Source organism: Echiichthys vipera (genome assembly GCF_963691815.1).
Source record: "Echiichthys vipera genome assembly, chromosome: 1".
In the NCBI taxonomy this organism is placed as follows: domain Eukaryota; kingdom Metazoa; phylum Chordata; class Actinopteri; order Perciformes; family Trachinidae; genus Echiichthys; species Echiichthys vipera.
The window spans coordinates 38668555-38688808 of NC_139826.1; the positions used below are offsets into that span (position 1 = coordinate 38668555).

General features: G+C 42.6%; 1 protein-coding gene across 1 annotated transcript; it reads right to left on the bottom strand.

Annotated features, from left to right (window-relative positions):
- Positions 1 to 4428: 4428 nt before the first annotated feature.
- LOC310952221 (uncharacterized protein) lies at positions 4429 to 11504 on the bottom strand (the record flags this gene model as incomplete). Its single annotated transcript, XM_083920763.1, is given in 3 exon segments — positions 4429 to 6151; positions 9875 to 10766; positions 10769 to 11504. Coding segments are annotated over 3 exon segments (3351 nt in total).
- Positions 11505 to 20254: the final 8750 nt, after the last annotated feature.

Sequence of the window (20254 nt, forward strand, 5' to 3'; positions counted from 1 at the left end):
TTTGCAGACATTTAAATATATATTTTACATTAAACTGCTTTTCAGAGGAAGAGGTTAAACTCTAAAAGATAAAAACACAAACAAATAAAACGTAAACAGTATTTGGGAATAAGACAAACACAAATAAAATAAATAAATCACCGTTTATGAATAAATAAACAGTGATGCCCTGTTGGAATTGTATAGAACTGTATTTTCTGGTGGAAGTAGTATTTATATCTTTTATTGTGAGTAAAAGTTTCACTGTCACACTGTAAAGATGTAAAGTGTGAGGGTTCTGGGTCTTGGTGTTGTTGTTCCTCCCCCTCTGCAGGGTTTGGCTGACGGGGCTGACGAGGCACACCTGCAGCCATTCACTCAGTACCACCTCTATATACACACCTGGTCTTGGCCCTGCTCCCCTCACAGAGATTTCCGTCTTGTCGGTAGAGCTGACCTTCCTCTCCTAGTGAGTTTTTGCTGCAGTCTTTCCAACAAGTGCTGATGTTTTTCTTTGTGAGCCTTCTCAGTTCTTCGTACCTCGCTGCATTGTGCCTGAGTTTGCCCTGAGCTGCCTCGTTGCCTGAGTTTGCCCTGAGCTGCCTCGTTGCCTGAGTTTGCCCTGAGCTGCCTCGTTGCCTGAGTTTGCCCTGAGCTGCCTCGTTGCCTGAGTTCCTGAGTTTGCCCTGAGCTGCCTCGTTGCCCGGGTTTGCCCTGAGCTGCCTCGTTGCCTGAGTTCCTGAGTTTGCCCTGAGCTGCCTCGTTGCCCGGGTTTGCCCTGAGCTGCCTTGTTGCCTGAGTTCCTGAGTTTACCCTGAGCTGCCTCGTTGCCCGAGTTTGCCCTGAGCTGCCTTGTTGCCTGAGTTCCTGAGTTTGCCCTGAGCTGCCTCGTTGCCCGAGTTTGCCCTGAGCTGCCTCGTTGCCTGAGCTGCCTCGTTGCCTGAGCTGCCTCGTTGCCTGAGTTCCTGAGTTTGCCCCGTGCCTGAGCGTCTTCTGGCGGTTGAGTTCCCCTCGCATGCCTTGCCAGCCACTTGTTGCTTTAACTTGTGGAGCCCCTTTGTTAAAATAAACATTTTTGACGCACCTATCTAACCTGCCTGCCTCTGCTTTAGGGTCCAGCTGTCAGTAGGCCCGTAACAGAATTATCTGGCCAATATGGACCCTGTAGAGACCTCCTCACTTCGGCAGGCGCTAGCAAGTCAGGGAGTCCTTTTGGGGAAACACGAAGGGGCCCTTAAACAAATTATGGACACACTTCAGCGCCTTGCTTCAGGAGTTACTCAACTCGAGAGTCGTTTGGACCAGGTGTCCACACACATCCTCAGTCCTCCAGCTCCAGACTCTGATCCTGCTCTGAACTCCTCTCCGGACTCCGCCCCGGTTCTTCCATCCAACCATCCTCGTGAGCCCTTCATCCCATAAAGCGGCCAGGTACAACAGCCTTTAACCTACTCCACTGATGGATCAAAGATTGCTTTTATGATGAGTTTGCTGTCAGATAAGGCATCTGGCCTTGTCTGACAGCAACTCTCCCCTATCTAGTTCACTCCCTTTGTTTACAGCTGAGATAAGAAAGATTTTTGACCACCCCTTACAGGGCAAGGAGGCCCAACTGAACGACGACGACACCTGGCTACGACGACACACGCCTTTTTTGCCACTTACACTGCCTTCACTCTGCCATTCCTACCACAGTCTCCTCTCCACCACCTCCACCCTGACCAGTTGACCTCACTCTTGTCCCTGCTCAATATCACGACCTCCAGGAGGTTTTTAATAAGGACCGTGCCCAATCCTTGTCACCCCACAGACCCTATGACTGTGGCATAGATTTACTCCACGGCGCCCCCCTACCTTCCAGCAAGCTTTATAACTTCTCCAAACCAGAAAGGGAGGCCATGGAAACTCACATCACAGACTCCCTTGCAGCTGATCTTATCCGTCCCTCCTCCTCTTCTGTGGGGGCGGGCTTCTTCTTTGTGGATAAGAAGGACAACACTGTTCGGCCCTGTATTGACTGCAGGGGCTTAAATGACATTACTCTACGTAATAAGAACCCTTTACCACTCATTGGGCCTCATTTATCAATGTTGCGTGAAAACGGGCGCAGATCTGAGCGCAGAATTGTTCGTAGGAAAGGACCCAGGTGTGATTTATGAAACATTCGTATCTGACCGATCTCAGCGTACGAATGAGTGGGCCGTGATAAATGCGGCGGCTGAATTCGATCGTCTTTAACATGTTACTCCCTTAAATATTCCTGGTTCGAGGCCTCGCCCACTGAGGTCAAACACGGAGAGGAAGAACGCAGGTTAGAAAATAAACTTTTCCGACACACAGATCGGCATCCTGACATCCGAGATGGAGCAAAATAAAGATGTTTTTTGTCTTAAGAGTGGAATAAAAGGGCCCCATAAAAACGCTGTATGGAAAAGAATAACGGCAGCGCTCCACTGTGACCCGAGTGCGCCTGTGCGCACTGTTGGACAGGTGTAACCCAATTAAAAGCACACGTTTGAACCTGTGAACTGCAAGAAAAGCTGGGATCATATTTAGGAAACGCTGAGTCAAACACATTCAACTTGCTCAAAAGATCCATTTCATTCATGTTGTAATTCTGCTGCAGTTTATTTCCACAGAACATATAAAAAGTGTTGTTTTGTGTTCGCTATTATCCAACTTTGTGATTTTAAATTCTTTAAAATAGTTTAAAGACTGTAAGTAACACATGTTCTGACCGTTACCATGGTTACCTGTATATAAACTACTCCTATAGGTGGAAACAGCAGCCTTCTGATCCAGAATATCACCTGTAATGCGAGGGGGTGCATTTCACGGCAGGGGGGCTGAATACGGCAAAACACCGGCGCTCTTGCTCTGTAGCGGGGTTTGCCAGCGGGGTTATTAGGTATTCCATTAGAGGATAACCTTTGTCACCTAGAACCATACCAAGATGTTAATCATCATGGTTTTGCATCTATTTTTAGTCATTTTGCATCTTTTTGTGGTGGTTTTGCATCTGTTTTTAGTCATTTTGCATCTTTTTGTGGTGGTTTTGCATCTATTTTTAGTCATTTTACATCTTTTTGTGGTGGTTTTGCATATGTTTTGAGTCATTTTGCATCTTTTTGTGGTGGTTTTGCATCTATTTTTAGTCATTTTGAATCTTTTTGTGGTGGTTTTGCATCTATTTTAAGTCATTTTGCATCTTTTTGTGGTGGTTTTGCATCTATTTTTAGTCATTTTGCATCTTCTTGTGGTGGTTTAGCATCTATTTTTAGTCATTTTGCATCTTTTTGTGCTGGTTTTGCACCTTTTTTTAGTCATTTTGCATCTTTTTGTGCTGGTTTTGCATCTATTTTATGTCATTTTGCATCTTTTTGTGGTGGTTTTGCATCTTTTTATTATCTTTTTTATTTCATAGGCATATTTTTAAATTATTTATATCTATATTTATTTATTAAATATTTAATGAAATAGCAAAAAATTAAACCTGGGCGTTGTTTTTTTATTTTTATGTTTTTATTTCAGCACTTTATTCATGAACATCTGGTTTAATGAACTTTAACAATTATGTTTATTAATTATCACAATAACATCTTATTTAATCTGCTACTACATTATTAAAATAAATGAATTAATAAATAATTTAAAAATATAATTAAAATAAATAATTAGTGAATAAAAGGGGAAATTAAACAGGATTTTATTTATTTAATTCAAGATTAATTTTGCAGTCATGTTTATTTATTTCATAGGCATATTTTTAAATGATGTCTATATTTATTTATTACATATCTAATGAAAGAGCATAATTACTGTACAGTATGTTTCATTAGTTTCTTTTGCAGCTGTTTATATTCCAACATTATCTGATTATATGTTATTGAAACAACAAAGAGGAGAAAAGAGTGTGTTGACGTTTATTTCTTGATAAAGCTTCAGTTTGTTCACACGTCCCATCAGTAAAGTGAAATGACTCAATGATTTCAGGAACACTTCATCCACACAATCAACATGTTTGAGCAGAATCTCAGCTGTGGAACAGAGAAGAATCAGGATTTCCTCCCTCATTATAATCTGGATTATTACACTTTAGCATCAATCCCAGAGCCTCATTCGTACGTGTGACAAACAAAGAAACAACAACATACAAATGCATCCATAGAATCAGATATTCATCAGACATTTAGAGCACACACACGCTTCCTTTTCCATCCCCATGAGCAGTGATAGGCTCTGTGGCTAAACACACGCAGGAAGGAGCGCCACCTAAAGACACTCAAACATTTACACCACAACTTAATGACAAGACGTCAAAGTCCCGCCCACAACGTGTGATTGACAGCTGATCTGTGTGCAGCCGAGACGTGGAAAGAAAAATCAGCTCTCAGCGACAAACGTGGAGACGAAATAAGTTTGAGGATTTAACCATTAAATGACTTCTGACTATTTGACTTTACACAACTCAGCAGCAGAGTTTACACAATAAAGACCAAGTCCAGCATAGAGAGGCTGAGTGAATGTGGTCTGGACTCTGTGGAGGAGAGTCATGGTTTCAGAGACGCTGTAGAAGGACAGAACACCTGCACTGTGATCCAGGTACACTCCGACTCTGGAGGACCGAGGACCTGAGACGGGAGTTTGGACTTTGTTGTGATAAAAGTCAAAACTGTTGTTGTTACAATATAACATCCAAGATTTGTCATTGAATCCAAATTCATCTGCTCTGCTCATATTCTTGTATGCGACTGCTACATCAACTTCTCCTCTACACTCCACCTCCCAGTACCAACGTCCAGTCAGACTCTCTCTACTCAGGACCTGATGATAATAATCACTGAATCTGTCTGTGTGATCAGAATAAGACTGTTCTTCACTCATCCATGTTGCTTTTCTGTTCCCCTCAGATAATAACAGAAGTTTGTCTGCTGTGTTTGGATCCAGTGTGATTTCACGTGAGTATCTTAAGAAGTCAGCTCTGGTCTCGGGCTCTGCTCGTGGATCTGACAGTAAAACATCCACTTCAGTCCCAGTCAGTGAGACGTTTGTCCATTTCTCTCTCAGGACGTCCTGTAGTTTCTCTGTGACTTCTGACACAGCCGCCGTCACGTCCTCAAAGTGTCTCAGAGGACGGATCTTGATGCTGGATGTAGATTCAATGAGTGGAGACAGTGAGGTGTAGCTGTGGAGAAACTGGTTGTGATCCTCTGTGTGTGAGAGTTGTTCCAGCTCAGCGTCTTTCCTCTTCAGCTCAGTGATCTCCTGCTCCAGCTCCTCCTGAAGCTCTTTGACTCGACTCACTTCAGTTTCCTGCTGGGATCTGACCTGCTGCTTCACATCGGAGCGTCTCTTCTCCATGAGACGGATCAGCTCGCTGAAGCTCTTCTCGCTGTCCTCCGCTGCTTTATCAGCAGAGCGGTTGATGGCCTCCACCTCCTGCTGAAGCAGCTTCACATCTTTCTCTCTATCCTGGATCCTCTGCTGGAGGTTTAGTCGACTCCCCTCCAGCTCGGTCTGCCTCTGGCTCCTTTCTGCTGCAGCTGAGACTGTGTCGTGGCCTTTGTGTTCATCCACAGAGCAGAGGTAGCAGATACACTGCTGATCAGTACGGCAGAACATCTTCATCACCTCATCGTGACGAGAGCAGATGTTCTCCTGCAGCTTCTTGGAGGGCTCCACCAGCTTGTGTTTCTTGAATGTGGCTGAGTCAAAATGAGGCTGCAGGTGTTTCTCACAATAAGAGGCCAGACAGACGAGACAGGACTTAAGGGCCTTCAGTTTCCTCCCAGTGCAGACATCACATCCCACATCCTCAGGTCCAGCATAGCAGTGATCATCAGGAGCAGCTTGGAGTCCAGTCTTCTTCAGTTCCTCCACTAAAACTGCTAACATGGTGTTTTTCAGCAGGGCAGGCCTCGGTGTGAAGCTCTGCCTGCACTGAGGGCAGCTGTGTGTTTTCTTCCCCTCCTCTTCATCCCAGTGGCTTTTAATACAGTTCATGCAGTAGCTGTGTCCACAGGAAGTAGTCACCGGGTCCTTCAGTAGATCCAGACAGATGGAACAAGAGAAGGTTTCCCGGTCCAGCTGAACTCCTTTCTGCGCCATTTCACCTCTCAGTGCCAACGCCTGTGTGCGTTTCTCTTCCTCAGCAGTGAAACTAGTCTGAGCTCTGATCTCAACAACAGGTGTGTGAGCAGTGGGTGGGGCCTGTCAGCTCCTGCACGTCACCACCATGTTGGTTCCACCCATTTTCAAAGTGTAGATCTGAAGGGGAGGGAACAAGGAAATAAGTGGAGTTCAGGGTGGAGCTGGCTGTGTTTCAGAGCAGGAGGAGGAGGGAGGGGTTATCAAGCTGTGTTCACTCCAGGAAGAGGAGCGCCACTTTGTTTCCTCGTTGACAACAAAGCCTCGGTTCAAACCCGCTCCACGTCTGAAAACACGTCGGTGTTTAGTTATAAAACACTTGTTGGCAGCTCAGTCTTTGGGGGCGGCTCCGTATTTCTCTGACTCTTGCCGACTGACAGCGGCTCTGAATGATTTCACCTCTTCTATAATAATTCAATCGTCTTCTTTGAAGCGTTTGTGAGAAGACGATTCAATTTCACAACATCATCTGGAGCCAAACGAGCGTTTCAAGCCTCATTTAAACAAACATCATTTCATCAGTGAAATGTTGCGACTGTGAATCCAGAAGGACGTGAATGAATCAGACCAGAATGATTCAAGCTTCACTTTTACTGCTTTGACTGCATTTGCACTGATGTTTGAAACGACGCACTTTTACTTTAAAGCTCTTTAATCACACTAAAACATCTTCTTGACTCAAAATGTTCATGGCTAAAATCATGGTCATTCAAACGGTTTGAATACATATTTAGTTCATTTGCCAGGTGGTGATCAGACTTCATATCTAAGGAGATGTTTGTCTTATGAGGCTGCGTCCCCAGCCAGGAATTCAACCCCTCCCATGCAGGGCGTGCGCTGCCAGTGCTGAACAGGTTCTCCACCCTGTCCTTATTTTGCTGCTTGGCAAGTTTTATTGATTTGCTGACGTGCTTCTTTAGCTCCTCACATGAATCCATATCACCTGTATTAACACTGATGTTCCTCTTATTGCATCTATTTTTAGACATTTTGCATCTTTTTGTGGTGGTTTTGCATCTATTTTTAGTCATTTTGCATCTTTTTGTGGTGGTTTTGCATCTATTTTTAGACATTTTGCATCTTTTTGTGATGGTTTTGCATCTATTTTTAGTCATTTTGCATCTTTTTGTGATGGTTTTGCATCTATTTTTAGTCATTTTGCATCTTTTTGTGGTGTGTCGGGGTTCGGACTTTGAGATTGATAGATGATGGCTCAGTCGGCAAACTTCAGTGTGGTAATTTTTTGTATTGACACTAAAAACCAAGGAAAAATATCCACAGGTGCCGAAACAAAAGTAGCAGGAATATTTACAACAGGACAGACAGAAAAAATATTGACAACAGGATTTCACAGCAGCAGTTAGGACCCACTAGCCTCTCAGCCAATGCTCCCCTCAAGTGAGCTGAGCTTCCTTTATATACCCCCGTGGCCCCTCCCCCGGGCAAACCACTTATCACAGCACAGGGGTTTGAACACATGAACAGGGAAACTAACTAACCGTTAACTTTCACTTCACACTGTTGCACTAACAACCCTCCATATGGCTGTGTCATGGTTCACTCAGAACACCTCAATTCCCCATAAAATCATCATTAATCATAATTTTAGTTTAGTCCGAGGTCAGCTGACCCATTAAAGCGCGCCAACCAGCGCTATTTCAATCAGGACCCGGAACTGCCTCGGTCCGGCCCGTGAACACGAGACAGACCTCTACCTCGGTCTGTGAGCGGACAGTTTGGATGGAGCTTGGCTCCACCAGAACAATGAAAGCGTCGCATGCGCTCCCAGCACCGGCACTCTCTGAGAGAGAGAGCGCGCGCCGGTCAGGGAGTGACGGCCGTTCAAAGGTTTTTCCATCTATTTTTAGTCATTTTGCATCTTTTTTTAAGTCATTTTGCATCTTTTTGTGGTGGTTTTGCATCTATTTTGAGCCATTTTGCATCTTTTTGTGGTGGTTTTGCATCTATTTTTAGTCATTTAGCATCTTTTTGTGGTGGTTTTGCATCTATTTTTAGTCATTTTGCATCTTTTTGTGGTGGCTTTGCATCTTTTTGTGGAGGTTTTGCATCTATTTTAAGTCATTTTGCATCTTTTTATGGTGGTTTTGCATCTTTTTGTGGTGGTTTTTCATCTATTTTTAGTCATTTTGCTTCTTTTTGTGGTGGTTTTGCATCTATTTTTAGTCATTTTGCATCTTTTTGTGGTGGTTTTGCATCTATTTTAGTCATTTTGCATCTTTTTGTGGTGGTTTTTGCATCTATTTTTAGTCATTTTGCACCTTTTTGTGGTGGTTTTGCATCTAATTTTAGTCATTTTGCATCTTCTTGTGGTGGTTTTGCATCTATTTTTAGTCATTTTGCATCTTTTTGTGCTGGTTTTGCATCTATTTTTAGTCATTTTGCATCTATTTTTAGTCATTTTGCTTCTTTTTGTGGTGGTTTTGCATCTGTTTTTAGTTATTTTGCATCTTTTTGTGGTGGTTTTGCATCTATTTTAAGTCATTTTGTATCTTTTTGTGGTCGTTTTGCATCTATTTTCAGTCATTTTGCATATTTTTGTGGTGGTTTTGCATCTATTTTTAGTCATTTTGCATCTTTTTGTTGTGGTTTTGCATCTATTTTTAGTAATTTTGCATCTTTTTGTGGTGGTTTTGCATCTATTTTTAGTCATTTTGCATCTTTTTGTGGTGGTTTTGCATCTATTTTTAATCATTTTGCATCTTTTTACTATCTTTATTTATTTATTGAATATTTAATGAAATAGCAAAAAATTAAACCTGTGCGTTGTTTTTTTATTTTAATGTTTTTATTTCAGCACTTTATTCATGAACATCTGGTTTAATGAGCTTTAACAATTATGTTTATTAATTAGCACAATAACATCTAATTTAATCTGCTACATTATTAAAATAAATGAATTAATAAATAATTAAAAATATAGTTAAAATTAATAATTAGTGAATAAAAGGGGAAATTAAACAGGATTTTATTTATTTAATTAAAGATTAATTTTGCAGTCATGTTTATTTATTTCATAGGCATATTTTTAAATGATGTCTATATTTATTTATTAAATATCTAATGAAAGAGCATAATTACTGTACAGTATGTTTCATTAGTTTCTTTTGCAGCTGTTTATATTCCAACATTATCTGATTATATGTTATTGAAACAACAAAGAGGAGAAAAGAGTGTGTTGACGTTTATTTCTTGATAAAGCTTCAGTTTGTTCACACGTCCCATCAGTAAAGTGAAATGACTCAATGATTTCAGGAACACTTCATCCACACAATCAACATGTTTGAGCAGAATCTCAGCTGTGGAACAGAGAAGAATCAGGATTTCCTCCCTCATTATAATCTGGATTATTACACTTTAGCATCAATCCCAGAGCCTCATTCGTACGTGTGACAAACAAAGAAACAACAACATACAAATGCATCCATAGAATCAGATATTCATCAGACATTTAGAGCACACACACGTTTCCTTTTCCATCCCCATGAGCAGTGATAGGCTCCGTGGCTAAACACACGCAGGAAGGAGCGCCACCTAAAGACACTCAAACATTTACACCACAACTTAATGACAAGACGTCAAAGTCCCGCCCACAACGTGTGAGTGACAGCTGATCTGTGTGCAGCCGAGACGTGGAAAGAAAAATCAGCTCTCAGCGACAAACGTGGAGACGAAATAAGTTTGAGGATTTAACCATTAAATGACTTCTGACTATTTGACTTTACACAACTCAGCAGCACAGTTTACATCATAAATACAAAGTCCAGCATAGAGAGGCTGAGTGAATGTGGTCTGGACTCTGTGGAGGAGAGTCATGGTTTCAGAGACGCTGTAGAAGGACAGAACACCTGCACTGTGATCCAGGTACACTCCGACTCTGGAGGACCGAGGACCTGAGACGGGAGTTTGGACGTTGTTGTGATTAAAGTAATAACTGTTTTTGTACCAAAATAACTTCCAAGATTTGTCATTGTTTCCAAATCTCTCTGCTCTGCTCATATTCTTGTATGCGACTGCTACATAAACTACTCCTCTCCACTCCACCTCCCAGTACCAACGTCCAGTCAGACTCTCTCTACTCAGGACCTGAGGATAATGATGAATGAATCTGTCTGTGTGATCAGAATAAGACTGTACTTCACTCATGCATGTTGCTTTTCTGTTCCCCTCAGATAATAACAGATATTTGTTTGCTGTGTTTGGATCCAGTGTGATTTCACGTGAGTATCTTAAGAAGTCAGCTCTGGTCTTGGGCTCTGCTCGTGGATCTGACAGTAAAACATCCACTTCAGTCACAGTCAGTGAGACGTTTGTCCATTTCTCTCTCAGGACGTCCTGTAGTTTCTCTGTGACTTCTGACACAGCCGCCGTCACGTCCTCAAAGTGTCTCAGAGGACGGATCTCGAAGCTGGATGTAGATTCAGTGAGTGGAGACAGTGAGGTGTAGCTGTTGAAAAACTGGGTGTGATCCTCTGTGTGTGAGAGTTGCTCCAGCTCAGCGTCTTTCCTCTTCAGCTCAGTGATCTCCTGCTCCAGCTCCTCCTGAAGCTCTTTGACTCGACTCACTTCAGTTTCCTGCTGGGATCTGACCTGCTGCTTCACATCGGAGCGTCTTTTCTCCTTTTCTCGCTGAAGCTCTTCTCGCTGTCCTCCGCTGCTTTATCAGCAGAGCGGTTGATGGCCTCCACCTGCTGCTGAAGCAGCTTCACATCTTTCTCTCTGTCCTGGATCCTCTGCTGGATGTTTAGTCGACTCCCCTCCAGCTCGCTCTGCCTCTGGCTCCTTTCTGCTGCAGCTGAGACTGTGTCGTGGCCTTTGTGTTCGTCATCAAGGCAGAGGTAGCAGATACACTGCTGATCGGTACGGCAGAACATCTTCATCACCTCATCGTGACGAGAGCAGATGTTCTCCTGCAGCTTCTTGGAGGGCTCCACCAGCTTGTGTTTCTTGAATGTGGCTGAGTCAAAATGAGGCTGCAGGTGTTTCTCACAATAAGAGGCCAGACAGACGAGACAGGACTTGAGGGCCTTCAGGGTCCTCCCAGTGCAGACATCACATCCCACATCCTCAGGTCCAGCATAGCAGTGATCATCAGGAGCAGCTTGGAGTCCAGTCTTCTTCAGTTCCTCCACTAAAACTGCTAACATGGTGTTTTTCAGCAGGGCAGGCCTCGGTGTGAAGCTCTGCCTGCACTGAGGGCAGCTGTGTGTTTTCTTCCCCTCCTCTTCATCCCAGTGGCTTTTAATACAGTTCATGCAGTAGCTGTGTCCACAGGAAGTAGTCACCGGGTCCTTCAGTAGATCCAGACAGATGGAACAAGAGAAGGTTTCCCGGTCCAGCTGAACTCCTTTCTGTGCCATTTCACCTCTCAGTGCCAACGCCTGTGTGAGTTTCTCTTCCTCCGCAGTGAAACTAGTCTGAGCTCTGATCTCAACAACAGGTGTGTGTGCAGTGAGTGGGGCCTGTCAGCTCCTGCACGTCACCACCATGTTGGTTCCACCCATTTTCAAAGTGTAGATCTGAAGGGGAGGGAACAAGGAAATAAGTGGAGTTCAGGGTGGAGCTGGCTGTGTTTCAGAGCAGGAGGAGGAGGGAGGGGTTATCAAGCTGTGTTCACTCCAGGAAGAGGAGCGCCACTTTGTTTCCTCGTTGACAACAAAGCCTCGGTTCAAACCCGCTCCACGTCTGAAAACACGTCGGTGTTTAGTTATAAAACACTTGTTGGCAGCTCAGTCTTTGGGGGCGGCTCCGTATTTCTCTGACTCTTGCCGACTGACAGCGGCTCTGAATGATTTCACCTCTTCTATAATAATTCAATCGTCTTCTTTGAAGCGTTTGTGAGAAGACGATTCAATTTCACAACATCATCTGGAGCCAAACGAGCGTTTCAAGCCTCATTTAAACAAACATCATTTCATCAGTGATTTGTTGCGACTGTGAATCCAGAAGGACGTGAATGAATCAGACCAGAATGATTCAAGCTTCACTTTTACTGCTTTGACTGCATTTGCACTGATGTTTGAAACGACGCACTTTTACTTTAAAGCTCTTTAATCACACTAAAACATCTTCTTGACTCAAAATGTTCATGGCTAAAATCATGGTCACTGAAACGGTTTGAATACATATTTAGTTCATTTGCCAGGTGGTAATCAGACTTCATATCTAAGGAGATATTTGTCTTATGAGGCTGCGTCCCCAGCGAGGAATTCAACCCCTCCCATGCAGGGCGTGCGCTGCCAGTGCTGAACAGGTTCTCCACCCTGTCCTTATTTTGCTGCTTGGCAAGTTTTATTGATTTCCTGACCTGCTTCTGTAGCTCCTCACATGAATCCATATCACCTGTATTAACACTGAGGTTCCTCTTGTTGATCGCGTTTTTGACTGATTTTGAGACCCATGGCTGATTGTTAGGGGAAATGGAGATTGATTTTTTTATGGATACATAGCTCCTCACAAAATGTAACATAATCAGAGACGGTCTCAGTCATTTCATCCACGACTTTTTGAACAAGTCCCAGTCCGTGCAATCGTAACAATCCTGGAGACGTCCGATAGACCCCTGTGAGAAATAACCAAAGATTGACCTAACTGTTTTTGTAACTGTTTATTTATCTATGATGTAAATCCCATAATAGTCAAGCTGTGAATGACTGCTGGGGGGGTTGTGGATAGGAGTCACAGGGGGTTTGCAAATGGTGACATTGGGTGGTCGTAAAACACTGATAACATCCACTGGGGTCATAAACATTGGGTAGGGTGTTTTTGGTTACTTTGATGTCCTTGTGTCTGTAAGGAGCTTTGATGTAACTGTATAAATGTTGAAGTGACTTGAAGACAGGCAGAGATGGTTGGAGACCCGGCTGTTGGTATGATGTCTCTCCTGTCTGCATGCAGTATTTAGTAAAGACATGATTTGAGAAACACTGAGGACTCCAGAGAAGTTCTTTCACACTCCTCCGTCCAGACCGGAACTAATCTACATGACCTATGGTCTGGAGGTGTTGGGACACACATACCAAACTAACACCAAACCAGTCAGTTTGATCCAAAAAAGGGCAATGCCACTTATAAATAAAGCTGGATATAGGGAACACACAAATACACTTTTCATCCGAAAAAAAGCCTTGAAATTTAAGGACTTAGTTTACTTTCGAACGGCACAATTTATGTTTAAAATAAAGAATAATCAATTCCCCATTTTGATCCAGAACCTGTTCCAGGAAAGGGAAAGTACCGATCTGCTGAGAGGGCGAGACGTGCTAAAAAAGCCCAGTGTTAGAACAAATGCAAACATGTGTTTCTGTTGTTGGAGTGAATGTTTGGATGATTTGGCCGTAGATTTAAAAGACTGCAGAACATTAATTGACTTTAAAACTGTGCTCAAGAGGAACATGATTCAAACATATGTTGATTGTGTTTCGCTGACAGCAGCAATAAATTCATTATTAGACATTTTCTTTTTGACCTGTGTGTAGCAGCGACCTACGTTTATGTGTTTTAAAGGGTCGGCGTTATCAGCTTTAGCTTCTGCCTGTTCCCTTTTTTCGGACCTTATACATTTATTTTTTGTGTTTGTCATGAAATGTCTTTGTCTGAAATGTCTGAAAATAAACTGAACTGAACTGAACTGAACTAATCTTCATTCCGGTTTGTGTCTCTTCAGGACCGGTTTGTAGGACGGGACCAAATAAACAGTGTTGTGGTCTGACGCACCCAGTGAAGCTCTCCGGAGGGACTTATAAGCCCCTTTTCTGGAACCATAACACAGATCCAGGCACTTAGTGAGTCTAGTCGCACATGTCACATACTGGTAAAAGTTCCCCAGGTGTTTCCCTGGTTTACAGTTATTAAAGTCACCCATAATGAAGCTAGGAGCGTCTGGCGATAGAGCTTGTAGCTGTAGCCCTGTGCGAGTGATAGCCCCAACAGCATTATCCATATTAGCTTTGGGGTGAATATTTACCAGTGTGACAAACAACTGAGTGAATTCCCTTGGTAAACAAAAGGGCCTAAGCTAAACAGAGAGAAGTTCAAGGTCCGGGGCACAAAGACTCTCCCTGACCATCACGTCTCTACACCGGTTCTGATTGACACAGAGAGCTGTGGTCATGAAAGCTGGGTCAGGACCCAAAGAACCAGGTCCAGGTCCAAGCGTCTGAAATGTGTTTCCTCAGGAGGGGGTCTGGAGTCTCCCTTAGAGAGAGGGGGAGAAGTTCAGCATCCGTGAGGAACTCGGAGTAGAGCCGCTGCTCCTTTGCGTTGAAAGGAGCCAGTTGAGGTGGTTCAGGATCATCTGGTCTGGATGAACCCTGGGCGCCTCCCTAGGGAGGTGTTCCAGGCACGTCCAGCTGGGAGGAGGCCTCGGGGAAGACCCAGGACCAGGTGGAGAGATTAGATCTCCACACTGGCCTGGGAACGCCTCAGGATCCCCCAGTTAGAGCTGGTTAATGCATCTTTTTGTGGTGGTTTTGCATCTATTTTCAGTCATTTTGCATCTTTTTGTGGTGGTTTTGCATCTATTTTCAGTCATTTTGCATCTTTTTGTGTTGGTTTTGCATCTATTTTTAGTCATTTTGCATCTTCGTGTGGTGGTTTTCATCTATTTTAAGTCATTTTGCATCTTCTGTGGTGGTTTTGCATCTATTTTTAGTCATTTTGCATCTTCTTGTGGTGGTTTTGTATCTATTTTAACTCATTTTGCATCTATTTTTGGTCATTTTTCCTCTTCTTTGGTGGTTTTGCATCTATTTTAAGTTATTTTGCATCTTGTGGTGTTTTTGCATCTATTTTTAGTCATTTTGCATCTTTTTGTGGTCATTTATCATCTTTGGTGGTTTTGCATCAATTTTAGTCATTTTGCATCTTTTTGTGGTGGTTTTGCATCTATTTTTAGTCATTTTGCATCTTTTTGAGGTGGTTTTGCATCTATTTTTAGTCATTTTGCATCTTTTGTTGTGGTTTTGCATCTATTTTTAGCCATTTTGCATCTTTTGAGGTGGTTTTGCATCTATTTTTCATCTATCAGACGTCTCTTTTCTCCCCGTCATGTTTTGTGTTTCAGGCTTTCTGACCTCAGGGAGAAAAGTGTGTTTAAGGTTGTGAACGTACAGCATGTGTGTGTTTCATTGGTTGAAGTCACAGGTAATGTCACAGCTTCCCAGGACCAACTCATATTTACTTCCTGTCACTAAGAAGAGCAAATTAAACCATGTGTTCAAACAGCAGCTGGCGTGCTCTCAGCCTTCCTTCAGACACGCCTGAAGCATGCTGCGTTTCAGGCTCGACAGGCTGGAATATGACAGGAATGTTTCCTGAACACTTCTCGTCCTCTGCACATCTCCTGAGTGACGCGCTCAGATTACCTGCGTGAAGAGAAACGCTCCAGACGATCAGCCCACAGGTCCTTATGTAACCGCGTGCGTCAAGCGTCAGGCCAAGTGGGGCGACGTCATTCCTACAGAAGACTGTAGGCACTTTAGGCTTAATTGGATCAATAGTGTGACTATCAAATGAAATATTTGATAAAGAAAATGAATAAAAATTAATAAAAATTAATAACTTTAATTTATTAAAACTTCACACGGAGAACCAATCAAATGTAGGGCCGTGACTCACGTTCAGATTATGAGACTGAGTATTCTCAATAAATTTACCGTTAATCAAGTAAATATTAGTTATCACCAATAATTATCAAAGATAATAATAAAAACGACTCTAGTCAAACCAGAGTTCCTCGGGGCACCACCGTCATAGACGGAGTGATAACTAATATCAAAGTCTCATAAAATACATTAAACTACTAATTAAGGGTTAAACACCGATAAATGTAATAGTTTAATTAGTTTAAAAGGATTTAAAAGTTATTTTCTTAGTAGAAGCTCATTCATCTTTGTGTAACATTAAATAATCAGGTGTGTGTGTGTGTGTGTGTGTGTGTGTGTGTGTGTGTGTGTGTGTGTGTGTGTGTGTGTGTGTGTGTGTGTGTGTGTGTGTGTGTGTGTGTGTGTGTGTGTGTGTGTGTGTGTGTGTGTGTGTGTGTGTGTGTGTGTGTGTGTGTGAAAGAGAAGAGGTGGGGGCTTGGACCCCTGCAGAGAAGGTGTGAACATTGAAGTTACACAAAGCACCAGCAGCGTGAAATCTCAGTTCTCAGATCTTCTGACAAAGTTACAATGGGATCAAGCCGTTCATAAAGTCCTATAACGCGTAGTAACGCCCAGTTGGTGATTAGTTACCAGTCCATGAGATGGGAGATGTTTTGCGTTGCTTGATGCCAGCGGCTGGTTTCAGAAAGGAAGCTCCGTCGTAGAAAGGTTCTTGTCTTGGTGGTTGCTCTTAGGCAAAAGAGGAAACTGATCGCTCTTTGCTGTGCTCAGTTGAGGATAACCGGTTGGTGATCCTACGCCATAGGCCAGGTCCAGGGCCGAGGGGACAGCAGGCAGCTGGTCTCCTGGATCCGCAGGAGCGCGTCGAGTTGAGGATAACCGGTTGGTGATCCTACGCCATAGGCCAGGTCCAGGGCCGAGGGGTCAGCAGGCAGCTGGTCTCCTGGATCCGCAGGAGCGCGTCGAGTTGAGGATAACCGGTTGGTGATCCTACGCCATAGGCCAGGTCCAGGGCCGAGGGGACAGCGGGCAGCTGGTCTCCTGGATCCGCAGGAGCGCGTCGAGTTGAGGATAACCGGTTGGTGATCCTACGCCATAGGCCAGGTCCAGGGCCGAGGGGTCAGCAGGCAGCTGGTCTCCTGGATCCGCAGGAGCGCGTCGAGTTGAGGATAACCGGTTGGTGATCCTACGCCATAGGCCAGGTCCAGGGCCGAGGGGTCAGCAGGCAGCTGGTCTCCTGGATCCGCAGGAGCGCGTCGAGTTGAGGATAACCGGTTGGTGATCCTACGCCATAGGCCAGGTCCAGGGCCGAGGGGACAGCGGGCAGCTGGTCTCCTGGATCCGCAGGAGCGCGTCGAGTTGAGGATAACCGGTTGGTGATCCTACGCCATAGGCCAGGTCCAGGGCCGAGGGGACAGCGGGCAGCTGGTCTCCTGGATCCGCAGGAGCGCGTCGAGTTGAGTGTGAGATCCGGAAGAAAGAGGGAGGAAGATCGGGAGGAAGAGGAAGTGCAGGTTGTGTGCTACACTTTATATAGGCCCTGATGATGTCATCATCAGAGGTAAAGCCAGCCAATGAACAGTTTGGGGGTCCCTTGGAGAATCACACCTGGGCATGGCAGGCCTTTGTTTCAGAGACAAAGGCAACCAGGCTTTGGGCCTAGTCTTAATCAAACTGAAAGTTTGAGTTAATCAAGAAATGAACAATCAGCTTTGGGTGCCGGTTGCACCTACAGGAGACGTACCCAGATCTTTTCCTGAAGCTGGACTCTACTGGAGCCTTCACGTCCTATGGGAACATGTGAAATACCAAAAGCTGAAGGGAAAATTGCACATGAACACCCCCTCATGTGGTCATTTCCACTGGGACGCTCGTAGAAGACTTTGATGCACCAGTTGCAGAGATGACCTTTGACCTTTTCAACATGGCGGAGCACAATGCAAGAGTCTACTTTATTACAACAGCGCTGTTTTGGAGCTGGAAGGGAAGATGATGTGCTGCAGATTAGTGTAGAACAAGGTCCTGCAGCTAAAACAGAAACATGAGCTTTCTCTCTGGTCCTTTCAGAAGTCGACTCTTCATGATCTATAAAAATACAGCACATTATTTACTGCTTTGGTTTGGATCAATCCTCTTTTTGCTGCAGCTGATGAATTAGTTTCAAAAGCTTTTCCCCAAGTAACAGGTCAGGATCTGTGGCTCCGCCATCTTTCATTTCACTACCACAAGAAACGCACTTGAACACAACGCACTGGTCATTTCCAGCTCACAAGAGGAAAGAACCGTCTTTTCCAGAGCACCTGAAGGCAGCATGAGTTTGTAATGAGTCACTAAGAGTGAGTTTATGACAAACACTTCACTGGGGAAGTGAATGAAGTGCAGCACTCTGTGTGGTCTGGACATCTGTTTTCAGTCATTTTGCATCTTTTTGTGGTGGTTTTGCATCTATTTTCCGTCATTTTGCATCTTTCTGTGGTGGTTTTGCATCTATTTTTAGTCAATTTGCATCTTTTTGTGGTGGTTTCGCATCTATTTTTAGTCATTTAGCATCTTTTTGTGGAGATTTTGCATCTATTTTTAGTCAATTTGCATCTTTTTGTGGTTGTTTTGCATCTATTTTTAGTCATTTTGCATCTTTTTGTGGTGGTTTTGCATCTATTTTTAGTCATTTTGCATCTTTTTTTGGTGGTTTTGCATCTATTTTTAGTCATTTTACATCTTTTTGTGGTGGTTTTGCATCTATTTTTAGTCATTTTGCATCTTTTTGTGGTGGTTTTGCATCTATTTTTAGTCATTTTGTATCTTTTTATGATGGTTTTGCAACTATTTTTAGTCATTTTGCATCTTTTTGTGGTGGTTTTGCATCTTTTTTTAGTCATTTTGCATCTTTTTGTGGTGGTTTTGCATCTATTTTTAATCATTTTGCATCTTTTTGTGGTGGTTTTGCATCTATTTTTAATCATTTTGCATCTTTTTGTGGTGGTTTTGCATCTATTTTTAGTCATTTTGTATCTTTTTATGATGGTTTTGCAACTATTTTTAGTCATTTTGCATCTTTTTGTGGTGGTTTTGCATCTTTTTTTAGTCATTTTGCATCTTTTTGTGGTGGTTTTGCATCTATTTTTAGTCATTTAGCATCTTTTTGTGGAGATTTTGCATCTGTTTTTAGTCATTTTGCATCGTTTTGTGGTGGTTTTGCATCTATTTTTAGTCAATTTGCATCTTTTTGTGGTTGTTTTGCATCTATTTTTAGTCATTTTGCATCTTTTTGTGGTGGTTTTGCATCTATTTTTAGTCATTTTGCATCTTTTTTGGTAGTTTTGCATCTATTTTTAGTCATTTTGCATCTTTTTGTGGTGGTTTTGCATCTATTTTTAGTAATTTTGCATCTTTTTGTGGTGGTTTTGCATCTATTTTTAGTCATTTTGCATCTTTTTGTGGTGGTTTTGCACCTATTTATTATCTTTATTTATTTTATAGGCATATTTTTAAATTATTTATATCTATATTTATTTATTGAATATTTAATGAAATAGAAAAAAATTAAACCTGGGCGTTGTTTTTTTATTTTAATGTTTTTATTTCAGCACTTTATTCTTGATCATCTGGTTTATTGAGCTTTAACAATTATGTTTATTAATTAGCACAATAACATCTAATTTAATCTGCTACTACATTATTAAAATAAATAATTTAATAAGTAATTTAAAAATATAATTAAAATAAATAATTAGTGAATAAAAGGGGAAATTAAACAGGATTTTATTTATTTAATTAAAGATTAATTTTGCAGTCATATTTATTTATTTCATAGGCATATTTTTAAATGATGTCTATATTTATTTATTAAATATCTAATGAAAGAGCATAATTACTGTACAGTATGTTTCATTAGTGTCTTTTGCAGCTGTTTATATTCCAACATTATCTGATTATATGTTATTGAAACAACAAAGAGGAGAAAAGAGTGTGTTGACGTTTATTTCTTGATAAAGCTTCAGTTTGTTCACACGTCCCATCAGTAAAGTGAAATGACTCAATGATTTCAGGAACACTTCATCCACACAATCAACATGTTTGAGCAGAATCTCAGCTGTGGAACAGAGAAGAATCAGGATTTCCTCCCTCATTATAATCTGGATTATTACACTTTAGCATCAATCCCAGAGCCTCATTCGTACGTGTGACAAACAAAGAAACAACAACATACAAATGCATCCATAGAATCAGATATTCATCAGACATTTAGAGCACACACACGTTTCCTTTTCCATCCCCATGAGCAGTGATAGGCTCCGTGGCTAAACACACGCAGGAAGGAGCGCCACCTAAAGACACTCAAACATTTACACGACAACTTAATGACAAGACGTCAAAGTCCCGCCCACAACGTGTGAGTGACAGCTGATCTGTGTGCAGCCGAGACGTGGAAAGAAAAATCAGCTCTCAGCGACAAACGTGGAGACGAAATAAGTTTGAGGATTTAACCATTAACTGACTTCTGA